Source organism: Nematolebias whitei, chromosome 9, assembly GCF_014905685.2.
Source record: "Nematolebias whitei isolate Nwh7 chromosome 9, NemWhi1, whole genome shotgun sequence".
Taxonomy (NCBI): Eukaryota; Metazoa; Chordata; class Actinopteri; order Cyprinodontiformes; family Rivulidae; genus Nematolebias; species Nematolebias whitei.
In genome coordinates, this window is record NC_056506.1 from 24362788 (window position 1) to 24384256 (window position 21469).

Consider the following 21469-nt stretch of genomic DNA (forward strand, 5'->3'; position numbering starts at 1 on the left):
CACATACACATATACACACACAAAGCAGTCTTCATTCATCCTCCAGTCTCCAACAATTGGTGCAGCTACCTGGGAAAGGTAATTATTTGCTCTCGTGTCTGTCCTCTGGCTTTTACAAAACTCAGCTCTCTGCTCTGAGAGGAACCAGAGACAGTGAAAATAAAAGAAACTCATCTCAGCTACGTTTTGCGCTTTGCATATTATTCTTCTAAAAAGAAATGAGATAACCAAAAAATAAAAATCAATGGTCCGTGTAATGGACTTGCAACATGTCCAGGGTGTACCCTGTCCCTCACACAGTGACTACTGGAAATAGGCACCATCTCCCACGCAACCTGGAAAAGGGAACTGAGTAAAGAAAATGGATGGATGGATGGATTAAGTTAAACACATTTCAGAACATTTAGAGCTGCACTTATCTGAAACAAAATGTTCTGTCACTTTTCATGTGTAATTTGTTGGCATACACATCTACAGTAGGTTCATATTGGCCGCAGGGGCCAATAGTCTCCTGGAGTACTGCCATAACTGCAGCCCTGACTAAGCATTGTAAAATTTAACACACCTTTTCCAAAAGTCAGATTGTATGTTTTCCTGGTGTAACTTTACTCATAGGTAGGGGTGTAACGGTACGCTAAAATCACATTTAGGTTCGGTTCAGTTTCAAGGAGGGCTCGGTTCGGCTAATTTTCGGTACAAAAAAGGCCAAAATAAAGACTTACAAAACGTTTATTTTGCAAATATGCCAAGTAAGAAATATGTTTGTATAAAAATAAATAAAAGCAACCCATTTGGATGATGTTTTTAATAAACTGCACTCTTTAGAATAAATAAACTATACTCACAATAAAAAATCTTAATAAATACAATAACAGTCAGAACCAGAACAATAAGCAGCAACAGACTGTTTACAATCTAACTAATCAAGTTTTAAGTTTTTGGCCAAAAAGACCAACTTGTCCATATTTTCTGCCAAAATCATAGATCTAGTTGCAGTGACATTATCTCCAGTGGTGGAAAAAAAAAACGCTCACTAACAACAGTAGCAGGAATAAAGAGGTAGAGCTTTGCTAATTTTGCAGTGAGGCTGTATTTGGCCTCATTACTCACAACTTCTTGGACCTGGTCCCACCTTTACCTGGAAAAGTTCAGAGTTCAGTCACCGCAGACTTCTTAGCTGGAAGTGATCTCTGGTGGATTTCTCTGAAGAGGAAGAAGACTCAGCTGCTATCTCTGTCCCAGACTGGAAATAAAACACAAACAGGTAAAAAAAAAAAAAAAAAGAGTTAATAAGATTATAATTTTAAATTAAAAAAGTTAATTAGATAATAATAATAATAATATAACAATATCTCTTCTTGAACGATCATCATTTCTGTTATGAGGTGGTTGAATATTCTCTCGGTTATCATCATAAGGGCAGGGATTTAATCTGGTCCAGGGCTTGTTGACAATATCAGTTTTATCTGTTTCATAAAGTGCTGCTACAACTTTTTGGCTGAAGTGTTGTTGAGATGTGATGTCGTAGCGGGGCTCAATAACTTTAAAGTCAGCGCATCAACAACAGAAATGTAGATCCAAAGCTTTTAAACCTCCTACAGCTTGTGTTATTGCTTTGGACCACCAATCTGAATTACCTGATAAATGTTGTTTAAATGCTGCTGTTATCAGTGTTTGAACCAACCAAGCTGCTATTCTGTAGAAGAGACATTCACGTTCGGATGAAGTTATTTCAAGAGAGCTAACAAGTTAGACATGTTGCTGCTGCAGATCCAATCTCCATGAAACAACGTCGACACACAGCTTTAGATTTGTTCACTTGTCTTTTAACAAGAAAGACATAATGTTCCCAAACAGGAGACCGCAATGAGAAGCTAGGCTGCTAATGCTACACATGCTACAAGACTGTAGCGCCGTGCTGAAACACGTTTAGGAAATTTAGTTCCACGGCACATAATCTCTTGTTAAGAAATTTTAATGAGTGAAAAAATAACCGAAATGGTACGCACATGGACCGAACCGAACATGCCGTACCAAAACGGTTCAATACACCCACATGTACCGTTACACCCCTACTCATAGGTCTTCAAAGTTAGACTTTAGCAAATAATAGGTGATTATTGTAGTAAGTGTTTGGCAAGAATCAAAATTTCAAATCCCAGCTTTGATATGTCATGATTAGGTAAGCTGATGTAGATGCAGGTACGGATCTGCACAGATACTGAGTCAAAATTTAGTTTGGTAGGGGCTGAGTAATCTTCACCGCAAACTCTGCTCAGCAACTCTGCTCATAAGATCTTGCAATAGTGCATGAGACTGCACTGAATGTCATTCATCAGCTTTGGCCAAAATGGCCATAACTTTATTTTTCATTTAAAAGATGACGTGTTTAAAATGGCACAAACGGAAGGAGGCATTATGCATTCCTTCATGGGCTGCTAGATTTCTAATCCTACAAAAATTTATTTTTTTTTAAATCTCAGCCAAAACCTTGTGTAGGTAGTTAAAGTCGATCACACCTCATTGTGAGTCCACATCATAGTTTAAACAAATCTTTCTAGTTTTGAACCAACACATTCATATTGCTTATATCTTTAACAACAAATCACTGTTTTGGCAAACCTCTGCAACATGGAGCAGTAAAAACCTACTGGTACATTAAAGCTGCAGAGACAAAACTCTTTCCTCACAGATTTATGGTCGGCATGGGTGGCCCCACCTAACGTCACCATTCCAGCACACTGACACTGAATACACCGTGCCATGCATAATACATCACCCTTTGGCTTTTCACTCACTCACGTTATGCATCGGCTGCCTTCAGTTTCTCCATGGCCCGTGACAGAAGGTAAAGACGAGGTTTTTCCAAAAGCTCCATCATTTGACATTCATCACAGATATTTGATTTTCCCTTTATTGCAGCACATATGACTTTGTTCAGACTTGATAGGCTGGATGAATTGATGTCATTGAGAAGAGAAACTTGTGATTGTGAGATTATTTATGTAATGTGTGGTATACTGTCCCAACAAAACATGTACTCAGATGGTTGGCCTCACGTTGACTTTATTTTAGTCTACAAAGAATACTGAGTGCCAAAACACTGGAAAAATAAGACTTGATACTGTATGTGTAACATGAAATGCTAAGGAGATCCCGTGTAAGTTAAAGGATGACCATCATATCATGCATCATATATTTTCCTTGTGCCTCATACCAAACCACAACAATAGATATAATTTTGTCCTTTTGTTGTGCAGAAAGCTAAAGTATCAGAAGAACATAGTTTAATCTCTGAAAGACGAGCTAAGTAGAGCAACCAAAATGGATGAACAGCTATCATTTATTGCCCAAGAGCAAAAAGACTGCTCCTTAGCAGTTCATATAATGCCATAGAAACTCTATATTACTGTATCTGTTTTGCACACAATGTTTTCAACCTCAATAACCTGTTTAAAAGGACATTAATTAGTGGTTATTTCTGGCAGATGGTTGGAGGGTTAACACAATGTGCAAGTTGATAAAATAATAAATTAAACATCATGCCAACCATGTTACATTGCTACATAGAAATATAAAAAATACCATATCGAGGTTTAAAGAGGGTGTGTAAAATGTAATTAAAATTAAGTAAGTTAACAGTAGGGGTTAGTCCTAATCAGCAGCCTTTCCTTTTTTTCTAGATATTGTGTTCCCTAAAGCAATAGTTTAGGACTTTGGAAATGAGATTCAATGGAAAGATATAATTTCAGACCCCATCATACCATTTTATAAAGCACAATAAATAAAACTTAACTGTCGTCACAAGACAAAAAAACTGAAAGCTAAATAAAAGCAGCTCTATAATATAAACAAATAAAAAACTATTAAAATGAAGTATAAAATCTACATCTCAAATGGCATCAAAAGCCATGGAGAAGAGCTGGGGTTTACAGTAAGCGTGACTTAAAAGCTGGCAAGGAAGAGGCCTGTCTGTTGCCCAAAGCCAGATTATTTCACACTTTTGGGAGCAACAACAGAAAATGTAAAATGTCCTCAAAGCTTAAGTTTAGTTTTTGAGACACTAAAAAATATGCTGAGAAAGAGATTTGGTATAGGGGTGTAGCAGCTCAGGGAGATAGGGAGGGGTTAGATCATTTTAGGCTTTAAAGCGTTTTTTTTTATCCTAAAAATGTACTAGCAGCTAATGCAGAAAAAAGAGAGAGATTCTCATGTTTTTGTTTGTTTTTATTATCATTATAGATATTGTGTGTCAGTTAAAAAATGGCGGCAGCATTTTGGATCCACTGCAGGTAACAGAGAAGACACTGACCTTTGTATAAAGTAGCATAAGTACATTGCAGTAATCCAAGCAAGTGGTGAAGAAGGCACAGATTATAGTCACAAAGTGCTTCCCAGAAACAATTGGTTTTGTTTCAGCTATCTGCCTCAACTTAAAAATAAACTTGAATTAATTTCTGTTTTGATTTGATTATCAAGCTTAAGAGAAGCATCCACTTTGACCCCTTGGTTGTCTTTGTTGGCTCAGGAATATAGATAAACTAGGGGTTTTAGGGGCCTTCTTTTTAGCCAAAAACACATTTCTGTCTTATTTAAATATAAAAATCCAGGCCTTTTGTTCCTTGAGATATTTGAACAGTAGTTTTTTTGTTTTTGTTTTTTTGTTTGTTTGCTTGTTTTGTTTTTGTGTGTCCTTTTTCTTAATGGGGACATAAACTTGACATTAAATGAAATGGTAAATGGACTGTACTTATATCGTGCCCTTCTATCTAATCAAAGATTACGCAAAAGTTATTACAAAGATTAAAGTTTATTTCTATCTAATCAAGATACTCAAAGTGATTTACAACACAATGTGTGCCCTCATTCACCTCCACACATACATTCATACAGCACTCTACTAGATCTCTACAAAGCTACCACAACTTGAACAAATCATTCTAAAGAGACTAATCAGTGCTTTTCAGATCACATTAATACACTGATGGGACACACATTGGAGGCAATGAGGGGTTCGATGTCTTGCCCAGGGACATTTCAACATGTGACTGGGTGGTGGTGGAATCGACCCCCCAACTCTCCCATTGGAGGATGACTGCCCTAACCACTCAGCCACATCTGCCCCATTACATTAGTCCATATAAGCAATGAAAAATAAACTCCATGATTTATAAAATTGACCAGAAGCAGGAATAAAAATTAAAAAAACAGAAGAGTAGGGGACCTGAAACTAAGCCTTGTGCAATCCCACATGAGAGAAGAGCTGAGGAGAACAAATGATGACCATTCATTCAACCTCTATTTATACAGGTTAGTCCCATGGATCCTTGGGGACTCATTTACAAGAGAGACCTGAACAAGACTGACAAAAGTTTGCTCTGGCAGATAGAATCTGAACCACTCCAGTTTTGTGCCCCTACAGCCCACCCAATGCTCCAAATGAAAGTGTAAAGCCTTGTGGTCCACCGCATCAAGAGCAGCAAGTATTTCTAAAAGCACAAGAACAACACAGTCACCAGATTCAGTAACTAAAAATGTGTTATTTTGTTTTTAAAGGGCTGATTCATTGCTGTGAAGGGATTTAAAACCAGACTGTTAAACTTTTATATTGCTCTCTTGGGAAAACCATTAATTGGCTGTACTTTATGTTGACAACAATTTTAGACGAAATATGTAGGTTTTAAATAGGTCTGTAATTTACAAGAATAACATATTCTAAAGCTATGTTTTTAGCAAACGTTGGACAACTGTATGTTTGAAATGCACAAGGATCACACAAGAGGACAGAAAGAAAGAACAGAAGGTTATACAGTTTGGAAAACCTCTGTAATTAATCCAAAAGAAACAGCATAATTTGGAGAAGCTACAGCTTCCAAACATTCAGCCATCTGTGGAGAGCTCTTTGAAAACACTTCATTTGGTGAATCAGAATTTATTTCCAACCAATTTATTGAGCTAATAATTAGTTTGAGGAGAACTAAAATTAATTTCTGCTGCCATAGAATTTCATGTTAACACTATTTTATGAATCTGTGTGTCAGTTTTGTATTTTGTGGGTGTTTTGGTGCGGATATCTTAATTTTACTGGGCTTCAGAAGAAGTGCTACAGCAAGCTGCTGCTGTTAGATGTGCTTGTGAATGGCTATCAAATTTTATGTAAATAATCATGTACTGCAAAATGGTAGTGGTATGCTGTTATTTCTTACCAAATCTTTGTATGAGCCATTTCAAAGGTTTTGAGATTGGAGTTAAGGTGCCAGTAATTTATACTTGTTTTGACACTACTCAGACTATCCATTAGCTCATCAGTCAGGTCAGAATTAAACCATTTCTCCAGACTGAGGTCATTTAAAGAGCAACTGCTTTTAACCTTTCCACAGAACTCTAACAGATCTGAACTGTATAATCCATTTATTAAGTTTTGTGACATTTTGTCTGCTTTTTCATTTTTGCCATTTTTCTATACCTTTACAATTTAAATAACATTTTGGATTTCTGTGACTCTAATTATGGCCTAATGTAAATAAAAACTAAATAAAAAAAATGTGTAATCACTGTCATGACATGTCATTTGTTTTATTTAAAAGTAATAGCACATTTTGTTAAAAGTACACTTCCCTGACAAACATACGGACACACAGAACAGATGGAACAGGTCAGTGGCTCTTGAGGTAGTTAGTTTCTGTCTGCAGTCAGTGGGTACAGACTACCACCTGCTACATACCAGTACAGAGTCATGAAGCTGAAACTGAGACAGAAAGAGGTGAGACTGGTTCTAACAAGTGAATAAAGATCAGTTTGAATAACAACAGCTGCAAATTGAAATTGGGAACTTTGTTTTTCAGATCCAAAACCTCTTTAAACTTGGAAATTTTGTGAATTAAATCAGGCTTATTGAAGAGTGAAAAAAATCAAATATAAGGTTTTAGGGCCTAAACTATATATATTTTTTCTAATTTTATAGATACTACACACCTACTCTACCAAAAATGTTAAAATGTCATGGTTTTTGGGACGGTTGGACCAAAAATGCAGGCAAAAGAGAAGCTTGTAAAAAACTAAAACTAAACTTTTTTTTTAATTATTTAAAAAGCAGATAAGGTAGCAAAAAACAATTACATTGGAGGTCACAAGGAGAACCACACGTGGTGAAAGCTCCCACATCTTTTCATAACTTTCATGGACAGAATTTCTAGGCGTAGCTAAGGTGTTGAGGGGATCCATTTTGGTGGCCTTAGGATCACATCTCTACTTTTTGCAGATGATATTGTCCTATTGGCTTCATCAGATCGTGATCTACAGCTTTCACTGGAGCAGTTTGCAGCAGAGTGTGACGTGGCCGGGATGAGGATCGGTTCCCCCAAATCCGAGGCCATGGTCTTGAGCCGGAAAAGGGTAGAGTGCCCTCTCCAGGTCAGGGAGGAGGTCCTTCCCCAAGTGGAGGAGTTTAAGTATCTTGGGGTCTTGTTCGCAAATGAGGGAAAAATGGAGCGAGAGATTGATAGGCAGATAGACGCGGCGTCTGCAGTGAAGCAGGCGCTGTACAGGTCTGTCGTGGTGAAGTGAGAGCTGAGTCAAAAGGCAAAGCTTTCAATTTACCGGTCGATCTACATTCCTACCCTTATCTATGGTCACGAGCTTTGGGTTGTGACTGAAAGAAAAAGATCTCGGATACAAGTGACCGAAATGAGTTTTCTCCGCAGGGTGTCTGGGCTCTCCCTTAGAGATAGGGTGAGAAACTCAGTCATCCGGGAGGGACTCAGAGTAGAGCCGCTGCTTCTCCACGTCGAGAGGAGCCAGTTGAGGTGGCTCTGGCATCTGGTTAGGATGTATCCTGGATCCCTCCCTGGTGAGGTGTTCTGGACATGTCCCACTGGGAGGAGACCCAGAGGAAGACTCAGGACACGCTGGAGGGACTATGTTTCGCGACTGGCCTCGGAACACCTTGGGGTTTCCCCGGAGAAGCTGGCCCAAGTGGCTGGGGAGAGGGAAAACTGGGCCTCCCTACTTAATCTGCTACCCCCACGACCCAACCCCAGATAAGTGGAATAAAAATGGATGTATGGATGGCTCCACATTTTGAATCCACACCAAGCCATGGTGTTAGTTGTTGGAAATCTTAACGTCAGACAGTATTTTATTTTTAATGCCAGTTTTATTCACTAAAAACTGTTTAGTGTAAACATTCAAACACAACAAAACATCAATTTTTTTTAAAATACTTAGTGCATACAGTTTCTGTGGATCCACCACCTGCAGGAGGAGCCATACAATTCAGGTGTAAGGTCGGTTGTAGCCGAAGGTGGGAATCTTGGCACTCTAACCCTGGCTTACCAAAGCTGGCTGTTGGGACATAGAACATCACCTCTGTTGGGGAAGAAACCTGAGCTTGTGTGTGAGGTTGAGAGATACTGACTAGATATAGTTGGGCTCACCTCGATGCACAACATAGACCGGAAACATTCTCCTTGAGAAGGGTTTCACCTTATTCCATGCTGGAGTTGCCCATGGTGAGAGGTGCTGAGCTGATGTGGGTCTACTCTTAGACCCTCGACTTGGTGCCTGTGTTGGAGATGTCCTCATTATATGAGAGGGTAGCTTCCCTGAAACTTTGTGTGGGGGATGGGCATTAACAGCCATTAGTGTCTATGCACTAAACAGCAGTTCAGAGTACCCAGCCTTCTTGGAGTCCTTAGTGGGGCTGCTGGAAAACGTTCCAGCAGGGGACTCCTTTATTCTGCTGAGGCACTTCGATGCCCATGTGGGTAATGACAGTGTGACCTGGAGAGATGTGATTGGGAGGAACGGCCTCTCTGAGCTGAACATGAGCAGTGTTCTAATGTTGGACTTCTGTGCTAGTCATGGTTTGCAAATCACGAACACCATATTCAGGTTGTCCATAACTGCACTTGGCACCAGGAAACCCTAGTTTGTAGGTCAATGATTTACTATGTATTTGTGTCATCTGATTTGCGGTCATTTGCTTTGGAAATTCAGGTGAAGAGAGGAGCTGAGCTGTCAACTGATCAAAACCTGGTAGTCAGTTGAGTCAGATAGCACGGGTCGATGCCGCACAGACCTGTTAGACCAAAATGTGTATTGAGCATTGCTGGCAATGCCTGATAGAAGAACCAGTTAGAAAGGTATTTAACTCACACTTCTGGGAGAGCTTTAATTGCATCCCAAATGAGGTGGGGGACATTGAGTCCGAGTGGGCCATGATCTGTACTTCCATTGTCATGGCAGCTTGCTTGAGCTGTAGCTGCATGATTGCCGGTGCTTCGCACAGTGGCCTTCCTCAAAGTCGGTGGGTGGACACCCCAGATTAGGAAGGCCGTGAAGTTAAAGAAGAAATCCTATCTGGCCTTGTTGGCTGGTAGGACCTCAGAGGCAGCTGAGGAGTATTGGCAAGCCAATCGGGCTGCAACCCTGGCTGTTTGTGAGACTAAAGCTCAGATGTGGGAGGAGTTTGGTGAGGCCTTGGACAGAGACTCTTGATTGGCTCTAAGAAGATTTAGAGTCTGGTTCAGTTACCTCAGGATTCCATCTCTCCTATTTGCAAATGATGTGGTCGTTTTGGCATCATATTGCCATGATCTTTAGCTCTCACTGGAGCAGTATACAAAAGAGTGTGAAGCGGCGGAGGTGAGGATCAGCACCTCCAAAATCGAGGCCATGGTCCTCAGTCAGAAAAGGGTGGATTTCCCTCTCCATGTTGGGAGTGAAGTTCTGACTCAAATTGAGGAGTTCAAGTACAGTACCTTGGAGTTTTATTCATGAGGGAAGAATGGAGTATGGAAACCCATGACACGCTGGAGAGACTGTTGAGCTGGCTTAGGAATACATTTGGCTCCTCCAAGAAGAATTGGAAGAGGTGGCTTCAGAAAGAGGTATCTGGGCCTCCCTGTTTAAGCTGCTACCCCAGTGACGGCTCTAGAACAAGCAGAAGACAATGGATTGATGGACAATGTAGATAGGACCTTTGTGTACATGTAATTTTTGTTTTGCAATTATAATAAATCTCAGTGATGATCAGACAACCTGCAGCAGGATAGCGTTAGGCTGATATTCCTACTTTATCATAGGAACAGCTAGCTTTAAATGTCAACAACAAACTGGTTGATCCACTATGAGAATGTGCTGTTTATAAGACTGAGGTTATTACATCTCCTCAGACTGAACAAGCCTTTTGGATTAAAGATGAAACGTTTCAACAAGTTTATTTTATTTTTTCCGATTTTGAATACGACCAGAGGGCCTGACTTAATTTTGTTAGATTTTTCTACCTGGCTTATTGAGCATGCATTAGGATGTCATACCCTGGCTATTTGCTATTGACCGTTGGTTTATCTTCCACCTCTAAATCTTAAACAAGATAAAGCACATAAAATAAGTGAGGGAGAGGGAGTGAACTAAATTAAACCTGATCCTGAACCTGAGAAGATTTTTCAATTTATTTATGGGCGAAACACATTTCCCTTATAAATGTGGCTCCATGTAAGGGAAAATAAACAGACTTTTCTTTCCATTGGTACAAGATTTATTGTCAAGAAGTATTACTACAACAAAAATATTCAATCAAACACAAATTTTCTTACTTTTTCTGCTAAGTTCATATTCCAGAAAACCTTCAATGTGACACAGCTCTGCCTCTGTAATTAAAAATACCAGGATTTTCTTTCCCATGATTCTCCTTGGTTTGTTCCTTTTTCCTCTCTTCCCCACCTCCTGTTGACATATTTCTAGAAGGTAAATGGCCCGTCTCCTTGCCATCTTGGCTCTCTCTCTTTTCTCCCCCTCCCTAATCACGTTGTTGCTTTTTCATGTCATGCACGGCAGCATATTTATCCAAGATAACAACTGGGTTTCCCCTATCGTTGCGGGTGATGGAGAATAATTGCTGTTGGTGTTTGTGTGCGTCCCCATATTTTATTAAACAGGTCGTTCATGATTCTAAGCACAGCTAATGTTTGAACAGGAACATAGAAAAAGGACAAATGGGTACATATGCGAGTGTTTGTCTAAATGATAAAAAGTAATTTTTGCACAGCAGAAGCATGTTTATTAGTGTCTAAATTCCTAAAAAGCAGCTGAATGATACATAATGTCAACAATAAAAATGTCAAGGTTTTCCTCTGAGCAAAAGTACTAAAATAAAAACACTTTAAAACATGTTTGGGTAAACATTTGTTAATTTGGACTTTGTTTGTATAGTGCAACAATGTTTTCCATAGAGTTTAACTTTTACTTTATTTTTTTTACCACTAAGCTGCTTAATCCCTACATGTCCACATTTTAGTGAGGTTTTTGGAGCAACAGCTTCAGTTTTCATTCACTGAGTTTGATAGTTGGACTTGTCAGTTTGCCAACCATCAGGACTATTTTTTTTATTTTGGAATTATGTCTTCATATAACCGTTTTTTTTTTTTTTTTTTAACTTTTGGCTGCTCCCGTACGCAGGGATCCCACAACGAGCAATCTCACATGGAAGTTTGTCAATTGTTTTACACTGGATACCCTTCCTGACGCCACCACCGAGCTACCACATCGCTTTATGTGGAGCAGAGGGCTGCCATCTAGGGCACTTGGGGAGCAGATGGGCATTGGAACCTTGCTCAAGGGCCCACAGTAGGACAAATGATGGTGCAGGCAGGTTTGAGTGCCATCAAATGCATATGAAATGTGTTTATAAATGTGCTTGCTGGCAGAGATTTTTTTATGTCTTACATCGTGTGCTGATAAGACAAGATGTGAAGAGATCTTTTTTGTAATGCCCCTGTCCTCTCCTCGTGGCTTTCCCCCCTTTTCTATGTGAAACAAGTTTTCTGAACAGGATAAGAGGCCGCGCTCCAGTAGCAGCAGCAACATGCACTCCGCCCGTCTTTCAGACGACTGTACGAACATAATTTCACTGTATTTCAGTACAGCGATAATAAAGTTTATTCTGAGTATTTTGATGCACTTTTCCCTCCTAACTTTTGATGTAACGGTCGAGGGCTTCCTCTTTTTCTTGTGTTTACATTTTACACCCAATGTTCGCCAGTCTTTTGTTTTTTTTCTGTTTGATATATTTTAAAGGCATCATTACAGCACCACATGAAGCCTGGCATGTTTCTACAGCGTTTAGGGTCACTTTCCTTGTTTCTGTGTGGACGGACTTGTTTCTAGAACTGGTGCTGTATTTACACAAGTATTTTTTAGAAATGATCAATAAAAAAACTTTTTGTAAAAACTGTTTTTATGTGGACGAAGCCTTAATTGGTTAAATATTTTTATCTTGTTTGTGGTGTATAAAGCATAACTTAAGACTGACTCAGTTTATTTAGTACTGTTTTATTTTTAACTGGGTTGGTTGGACAAAAAATAAATTACTTGTTGAACAATCAATTTTTTTTTGTTTTTTTAATCTTTCTATCTTAGCTGGATCCGTTTTGATTCTTTTGAGGAACACAAACTAAATACTTGTTGGCAGAATATGTTTTATTTTATTTACTATAAGGTCTAACTTGCTGTCAGTCAAATCTGACAATATCGTTAATTATTTATTGACAACAGATATTTAAACCCACTTAAATAAAATAACTCGGACTCAGGTCTAACAACAGAATAACGCTACTCTAAAATATTTTCTTAACCAAGACAACATGTATTAAATGACAAAATAAATGTGTTTTAAAATGAAATCATAAAATTTTAGGAGTTTTTACAACAACAAAAAAATTAATGAAACATTTTATTTTTGTAATGTAAAGAAAATTACATTTCAAATGTATTGAGCTGTTTAAAAATATATCTCTTAGTTTGCTTCTAACACAGAGAACCTTGAATGACAAAACACCAACACTTACTTTGAAAAAATAAGATTTTTTTAAATAATATAATCAAATCAAACTGTTAAATAAAAGCTAGGTGTTGTAAATCTATATTTATAAAGCCCACAATAATAAGGATGAAAGAGCTTTTTGTGTTTGTAAATCACCATTTCATAGTTTTCTCTGTCTGCTCGACTCTAATTTCAACTAATTGTTTAAAATCACTTTAAATAGAAGACTTCCTGTTTCTTTTCTTTTTTGTTTTTATTTTATGTTTTAAGGAAATAAAGTCACAAAGGAGAAACCTGATCCCAGAGCAACTCTTTATTTGTGTGCGTCTCTGTTCAAATTATTTTTTACATGAGATGAGTTTGATAAGGACAAGATGGACGATAGTTGACTATAATGTTGGAGCTTAGTGAAATTACCTTTTAACTACTTCATAACTTTAATGTGTGTTTTATGTAAGAACATTTCATTTGGCTCATCAGAGCCAGGGATTCGATCGTGGATGGACACGGTTTTCTGCATGACACAGGGAGTACAGTTTGTGTTCGGGCGAAAGGCCAAGAGTCAATCTGTATCCTCCAGCTTGTCTGAAGGTGACTGCAGAGAGAAAGTACAGGAAGCAAGTGTGAAGTTTTTCCTCAGGAAGCAGAGTCCATTTCCCATTTGGCACGTAGGCTGAGCAGGAATCTGTTTTACGTAAGCACAGCGGGTCAAAAATAACGGCGTATAAAAGCAGAGGGCTGCAGGACGCCATGTTAAACACAACAGCACGAGCGCAGAGGGAAGGAGCTGAAGGAATGTTTAATGGAGTTTGTTTGGTTCTGTTTGCGAACATTAAACTACATAGATGGATCTGTGACCATATTAGAATAAAACATTTTTAAAAAAAATAGCTGAATCTGCAAAAACAACAACAACAAAAAAAACACCTTAAACTGAATAATTATTGAATACCATTTATTTATTACCACTTTTAACCTAAGTTATTATTTATTATAAATAACGTCGTGTGTAAGCAAAATTGTTAACTTCATCTTTGTGAGTGGAAAAACTTTGCAAGTGAAGCTACTTGTTGCTTTTAAGATAAAAACTATGAGCCATGTGTATCTAAAATTGGGAATTTGATGTTTCTAATAAATGTTTGTTGAATAACCGTAGAAAAATAAGGCCCAAGGGCCAGAAGTGGCCTTTAACCACCTCAATGTGGCCATTAACACCCTCTTTCAAAAAAAAGAAACAAGAAATAAAATAAAAAAAACTTGGTTTCAAGTTAATGGCATAAGAAACATTATAATATCCTGATGCATGCTCAATAATCCAGGTAGAAAAATCTAAAAAAAGTTAAATCTGGTCCTCTGGACATTCAAAAAACAAAACAAAGCAAAACAAAAAAACAAACAAAAAAAAATGTAGAAACATTTCAGCCATCTGCAACAACAAGATTAAAGAGTGTGAAGCAGAACAACTCAGAATCAAAGTTTCAGCCTGCCTCAGCAATGCCAAACCACCACCTTCCAACATCAGTAGAGAGGAGAGGGATGCACTCACCACTCTTAGCAAGGACAAAAACATCATCATTCTCCCAGCAGACAAAGGAAGGTGCACAGTGATTTTGAACCAGAAAGACTATCATGAGAAAGTTATGACACTCCTTAGTGACTTAACCACTTATGAACCTCTGAAAAGAGATCCAGGAAGTGGTTACAAGAAGAAGTTAATAGATTGCCTGAAAATATTGGAACAGGACAAGGCTATTGACCGTTTTCTGTACCACAGACTGTACCCAGGGGAGGCCACACCTAGTCTGTATGGTTTACCTAAAATCCACAAACAAGGTGTATCTTTAAGCCCAATCATTAGCATGATTAACTCTGTCACTTACAATGTTTCTAAATATCTGGTATCTGTACTCATCCCTTTAGTTGGCAGCTCAGAACACCACATACAGAACACCATGGACTTTGTGGACAAGGTGAAGGATGTCATCATGGAGACTGATGAAACAATGGTCTCTTTTGATGTCACATCACTCTTTACGTGCATTCCTGTTGATGATGCAGTAGAGGTGGTCAGTTTAAGATTAAAATCAGACACCACTCTGAGCAGCAGGACCACGCTTTCCACAGAACAACTGTGTCAACTCTTGAAACTGTGCCTGCAGTCAACCTACTTCACATATGGGGAGCAATATTATAGGCAGAAACATGGGTGTGCTATGGGGTCTCCAGTTTCTCCTATTGTTGCCAACCTGTACATGGAGGAGGTAGAAAAGAGAGCCTTGACGTCCTTTTCAGGGACACCACCAAGTCATTGGTTCAGGTATGTTGACGACACCTGGGTTAAAATTAAATCTCAGGAAGTCCAACATTTTACTGACCACATCAACTCTGTGGATAAATACATCAAGTTCACATGAGAAGATGTAAAAAATGGCAAGTTGGCTTTCTTGGACTGTGAGGTCTCAGTCTCTGATAGAGGACATTTGCAAACCGAGGTGTACCACACATCCACACACACAGACCAGTATTTGCAGTTTGACTCCCATCACCCTTTGGAGCACAAGTTAGGAGTCATCAGGACTCTGTATCACAGAGCAGACTGCGCCCCCACTAGCTCAGGAGCCAGGCAGAAGGAGAAATCCCACACAAGACAGGCTCTAGAGCAATGTGGATATCCTAACTGGGCCTTCCTGAAAGCAGAGAAGAAACCCAAACAGGACTCCAGTCAGCCAACAGGTGAAAAGGAGGAACCCAGACCCAGACCAGTGGTCATTCCATATGTTGAGGGAGTATCAGAGAAACTGAGACGTTTATTTTCTAAACATAACGTCCCAGTGGCTTTTAAACCCCAAAATACATTACGGCAAAGGCTGGTTCATCCCAAAGATCCAGTCCCCCGGCACAAACAGAGTAATGTTGTGTATGCTGTTCAGTGTCAGGAGGGTGATCAGTCTTACATCGGGGAAACAAAACAGCCACTGGCCAAAAGGATGAACCAGCACAGAAGATCAACATCATCAGGCCAGGACTCTGCGGTCTACACTCATCTCCAGGCCAGTGGTCACTCTTTCAAGGATGAAGATGTTCACATCCTGGACAGAGAGCAACGATGGTTTGAGAGAGGAGTAAAGGAGGCCATCTTTGTGAAAAGAAACCGTCCATCGTTAAAAAGGGGTGGAGGCCTCCGGGTTCAACTGTCCCCCTCTTACAATGCTGTGATTGCTAGTATCACTCAGCCCTCTGTGAATAGTAAACAGCCATCAGTGTGCTAATGATCCATTGTTAGGCTGATGGTCCTTCTTGATCATGTGATCAGCTGGTTTTGGTTGTCAGCAGCAAACTGGTTGATCCACTCTGAGAAGGTGCTATTTAAGAGACTGAGCTGAAAACAGCACCTCAGACTGAGGAAGTCTCTCGGATGAGAGACGAAACGTTTCTACAATTTTTTTGCTTTGTTTTGTTTTTTGTTTTGCTTTGTTTTGTTTTTTGAATGTCCAGAGGACCAGATTTAACTTTTTTAGATTATAATATACTGACTGCCGATAATTTACGTTACAATTTTTTTGGCACTAATATTGGCCAAAACTACGCTTTGCTAAATTTTGAGGTCAAAAGTTGTGCTGACATAAATATATAGATGAAGAATGATGTATTAAATTAAAGACTGATGAAAGAAGTGTTCCTTAAATGAATATATTTAGTCTGCCACTTTGTTTTAAACAAAGATTTAGAGCAATTTATTAGTGCTTAGAATATGTGTTGGGGATTAGCATCATCTACTACCACACTAAAGTTTAACTGAAGATTTAAAAGTTGTAGCTGATTGTGTTTACCAAGGTTCATTAGCTGTGGAGGCCATCTTGAATTTTGACTCCAAAGGTGAATCAGTAGATGTCCATCCACTGATTACTGCCAGAGTGTTTCAGTCAAATTTCTCTTGTGGTTAATGAGATTTTTTTGCTGAAAAACAAACAAACAAACACACATGATCGCCCACTATTATTGGCAGATAATAAAAGGATGCTTGAAGCACAATTTAAAACTTTGTATCTGGAAGTAGTATTTTAAGATAAACCACTACTTGACATGAATCGTATAATTCTAATATTAGGATTATTTTCTTTTCTTCTAATGTTTATATTGTTAATATTTTTCAAACAACAAGTAAAACAGTGCATAAAAGTAAAATTTTAAATTTAGCTAGAGGGGGTGTCTTCTGAAACCTGTCAGTGTTTTGTTTCCTGCAGGATTAACAGGTAGTCTGGATGAGGAACCCCCACTTCACACATTGTGTTGAACAGAGCAGGTCCTCGTGGTGAGTTCACGGCACATTAATGATGTTTACAGTGACTGGGACGAAACTGACTGGGGGTGTTCAAACTCCAATTCACTTCAACTGTGTGTGTGTGTGTGTGTGTGTGTGTGTGTGGGGGGGGGGGGGGGGGGGGGGGGGGGGGGGCTTAAACGTGACTTCAGGCGCATACATTCTTCTTTCGAAACAATTTCAAGCATCTGTGCTCTCTCCAAGCACGTGCACGCTCTCCACTCACGGTGGACATGCACATATCTGTGCGTCCTCGTTCATTTCTGCCTCTCACCTGTTGATGGAATCCCGCAGCAAACAAAGGCAGGTAGCGCACACTGCACGTGCGCATGGGTGTGCGTGTTTGGAAGCAGCGCAAGCCACGCCCCCCCCCCCCCCCCCCCTCAGCTATAAAAGTCTGAAGAAACTCGCATCCCGAGTCCTAGAGCACCGTCGAGCTGCGCGCGCCCGAGCTGCTCTGTATGGACACAAAGCGCAGCTTCTGGCACAGTTTGGAGTTTACATCGAAGCTTTAATAAGAGTCAAAGCCAGTGTGTGGACGCTGTCATGGCTGTGGCTGAAGCGCTTCTGCCTGGTCTGACATCGTTCCCGAGCGTCAAAGCGATGAATAATGTAAGTAGATTGAATTTATTTATAATCAATAATAATAATACTTGTTCTAATATGTGTGATTGATGATTAGAAGATTAGCTCTCTAACATTTATTCTACTTGTGCAGCTTTGTAGCATGGATGAGTGCGCGCGGAGCGGCGCAACAAGTGTCCAAGACAGCTCGCGCATCGAGGTGGAGTTCAGCATCGTCCAGTCTCCGTCTGGACCCCCCAGAGAGGAGGACGAGCTTGGGAAGTTTCTGGACCTGGAGTTCATTTTGTCCAACACCCTCGGAGCTGATGTGGGCAGCAATGACAGCGGGGAGGGCTCTCTTTCCCAGCAGCAGAGCGCGTACTCCCTCCCGGAGTCTCCGGAGAGCTGCAGCGGTGGTTCGGTTCCAGACTCCACGGAACACCCCTCAGCTGCTGATGGCGCTCACCTGGCGGCGCAGGGCTACCACTGCTTCACCGAGGCCAGCCCGGTGCGCAGCCTGATGGCGGAGCTCCTCACCCCTGAGATGAGCTACCTGGAGGAAAGCCCCTCGGAGGGGGCGGCCAAAATGAGGGAGCGCTGTGAGTACACGGAGCTGCGGGCTCTGAACCCCCTCGCAGCTCCGGCTGCAGCACCCACGCTGGGATGCAAGGTCAAAGCCGAGTTTGGAGTCCAGTCTTGCATGATGGCTGCCAGGAACTTTGTTGAGCAGATGCGCTCCGTGCAGTCGGCGGCTTTTACGCACCAGCAGGGCTCAGGTCCAGGTGCGCTGCACGGCTTCGGCGCGCACCCTAATCACCAGGGACGCGCAGGCTGCAATATGGCGCAAGTGAACTCAACCCATCACCTTCACAACCCCCATCTTCCGAACCAGTACGTGAGCGCGCCGTACCCCCCTCAGTACGCGCAGTTTCAAGGACAGTACGGCGTGCACAGAGAGCACATCCACCAGCAGCAGCAGCAGCATGCCGCCGCTGTGCACGGAATGATGCTCACGCCCCCTTCCTCGCCGCTGCTGGAGTTTTACGCGCACGACGAGGCAGGGTGCGCCAAGCAGAAGCGAGGCCGCAAGTCGTGGACACGAAAACGCGCAGCCACGCACAACTGCGAGTTCCCCGGCTGCGGGAAGACGTACACGAAGAGCTCCCACCTCAAAGCCCACATGAGGACGCACACAGGTGAGAAGAGCGCTGCCTCCGCTCGCGCTCCCCACTGCACGCGCGCGCGCTGCTCAGGTGTTAACCCGCTGTGTTTTTGTCTCTCAGGTGAGAAGCCGTACCACTGCAACTGGGAGGGCTGCGGCTGGAAGTTCGCCCGATCCGATGAGCTCACGCGCCACTTCAGGAAGCACACGGGACACAGACCCTTCCAGTGCCACCTGTGCGAGCGCGCCTTCTCCCGCTCAGACCACCTGGCTCTGCACATGAAGAGGCACATGTAGCACCCCCCCCCCCCCTTCCCCCCCATGGACACTTCCTCCATCCATCAGGGTCTCACTGACTCCAGAGTCCCACCAGTAAATGCAAACAGTGAACTCTGAGAAGCAATAGAATATTTCTTTGGGAAAGCTTTTTTTTAAAGTGCCTCATTTTTTCTACTGTTCAGTGCCTCTGATGGTGTTTTTGTACATATTTGTAAAAAAAAAAAAAAGAAAAAAAAAAAAAGAAAAGAACACTGGCTAAGTTATAGTAGTATTTAAAACCTCACCTTTTGAATAAGTTATTGATTATTGGTGAGTGCCTTGACAGGACTGTCTGTCTGCTCGCTGTGGGCAGGACCCATTCTGTACATAAGTGTCTCATGTGTAATTATTTTGATCTTAACGACTGTACTCTGATCAGGGTTGCATTGACATGTTTTTTTTTCCCCCCTTCATTTTGTATATACAGAATACAGAGATGCCAAAAATGTCGCTATGCATTGTGGGATGTGCCTGCAGATCAGTCATGTTATTTGTGAAGGTTTTGCATGAGAAATGCTAGAAAAAAAGAAAATCAGGTACCAAAACTACAGGTTGTTTATGTGCAGAATTACTTAAATATGTTATACTTTGTTAATCAAATATCATATTATTTTATATATCCACATGTTTAGATAAAAAGATGAATTTAGTTTTGGAGAGAATGTTTTTCAGAATGAAGAATACACTGTTAGCGAGGATTAAACTGCTTTACTTGAAAATGAATCGTAAGCTTCTGATGAAATGCAACACACACGTGCAAGGGCTAAAAATAAACACACTTTTACAGTTCAAGCTCTTATTGTCTCTTCATGTGCTCTTTTACAAACACCAGCCTTGGCTTTATTCTTCTAATATTTTCTTTCATAGTTTTACATCCTAATTTTTAAATCAGGATTATGTCATTGATAATTTAGTGGCTACATGTTAATTTAGTAACATATTTGCATGATTTTACTACTTCAGCAAATAAAATAGCATTTTTGTGTCTGGGGCAAGTGAACACGTCTCATCATGGGATGTAGCTCAGTTTATATTGTGTATAAATACTTCTATATCATTTATACCATATTCTGTATGAATGCCAGAAAGTTTCCAGCTGACGTCATGACAGGATGGTGCAGTAAAGTTGGGGTTGGGACCCTGGTGGGTCATTAAATGTGAGGGTTGCCAGATGATCTCCAGAAATGAAAATTAAATAAAACATGAAAATAGAATATTTAATCAGAACTATTATAAAACGTAAATCAAATCCTAATAATTTAATTAAAACAGAAATATATGGTTTTTTGGGTAGGATTATTATCAGCATTTGCATAAATGAACTCGTAGTATTTTGGGGTCATGGGCCTCTGCAACTTTTATTTTGGAGCCTCTTGAGTTGAAAACTTGAGGAACCATTGATTTCCCATGCAATACTGCCCCCTACTGTTCAACTTTATATTTGCACCTGATTAATGTTGATTTACAGGTTTCTCTTCAAATACTTTTTTTTTTACGTGTTTTGTTTAGAAAATAAATAAATAAAATTGAGGTGAAGATAAATACATGTTTACAGAATATGAATGTGAATACAGATTTATGTTCGTTACATTAGTTCTCATCAGCTGTGGGATAAATGCACTGAACAGAATTAAGAAAATAGTCATTGGTGAATTACAGTCAGTCTAATAAACACATAAATGAGACTCATGCAACAACTCTAATCTTAAACTTTTTACAACAACTCAGTTTGGAATTACTCTGTTTGACCAACATATTGTTACATTTCTGCAGCAAGTGCATCAGACTGTACTGAAGTCAGATGAGGCGGCTTCTTAAAATCACTTTTATTACTCTTAGTAATAAATTCAGTTCAATTCAGTTTATTTATATAGCGTTAGGTCACAACACAAGTTGTCTCAGGGCACTGAACAGAAACATTCACACACATTTTAAAGACCACTTAGTAATTGTTCTCTTTCTAAGGAAGCAGCAGATAGCGTTGAATCTTCACTTCGTCACAGTCTCCCATTCGGAGCAAGCGTAAAGACAGACGAGGTCATTTTGTCCTCCGATAGTCTAAGGTTATAGCGTCATAAGATAAGGAATGAAAACCAGCCTCACAGACAGAAACAGAAATAAACCTGATAAGTGAAAGCTCTGCCTCTCGTTCTGCTTTTGGAAACTCTATGAACCACAAGTAAACCTGTAGTCTGTCAGCGAAGTAATCTGTTAGGAAAATATGGAACAACAAGATCTCAAATATAAGATGGAGCTAGGTTGTTGAGAGTTTTGTAGGTTA

General features: G+C 40.3%; 1 protein-coding gene across 1 annotated transcript; it reads left to right on the forward strand.

Moving 5' to 3' along the window:
• The first annotated feature begins 17573 nt into the window (after window positions 1-17573).
• klf17 (Kruppel-like factor 17) lies at window positions 17574-19376 on the forward strand. The gene is made up of 3 exons (XM_037682130.1): window positions 17574-17756; window positions 17863-18904; window positions 18992-19376. Exons 1-3 carry the CDS (start codon window positions 17691-17693, stop codon window positions 19165-19167), a joined length of 1284 nt encoding a protein of 427 aa, XP_037538058.1. The 5' UTR covers window positions 17574-17690; the 3' UTR covers window positions 19168-19376.
• Window positions 19377-21469: the final 2093 nt, after the last annotated feature.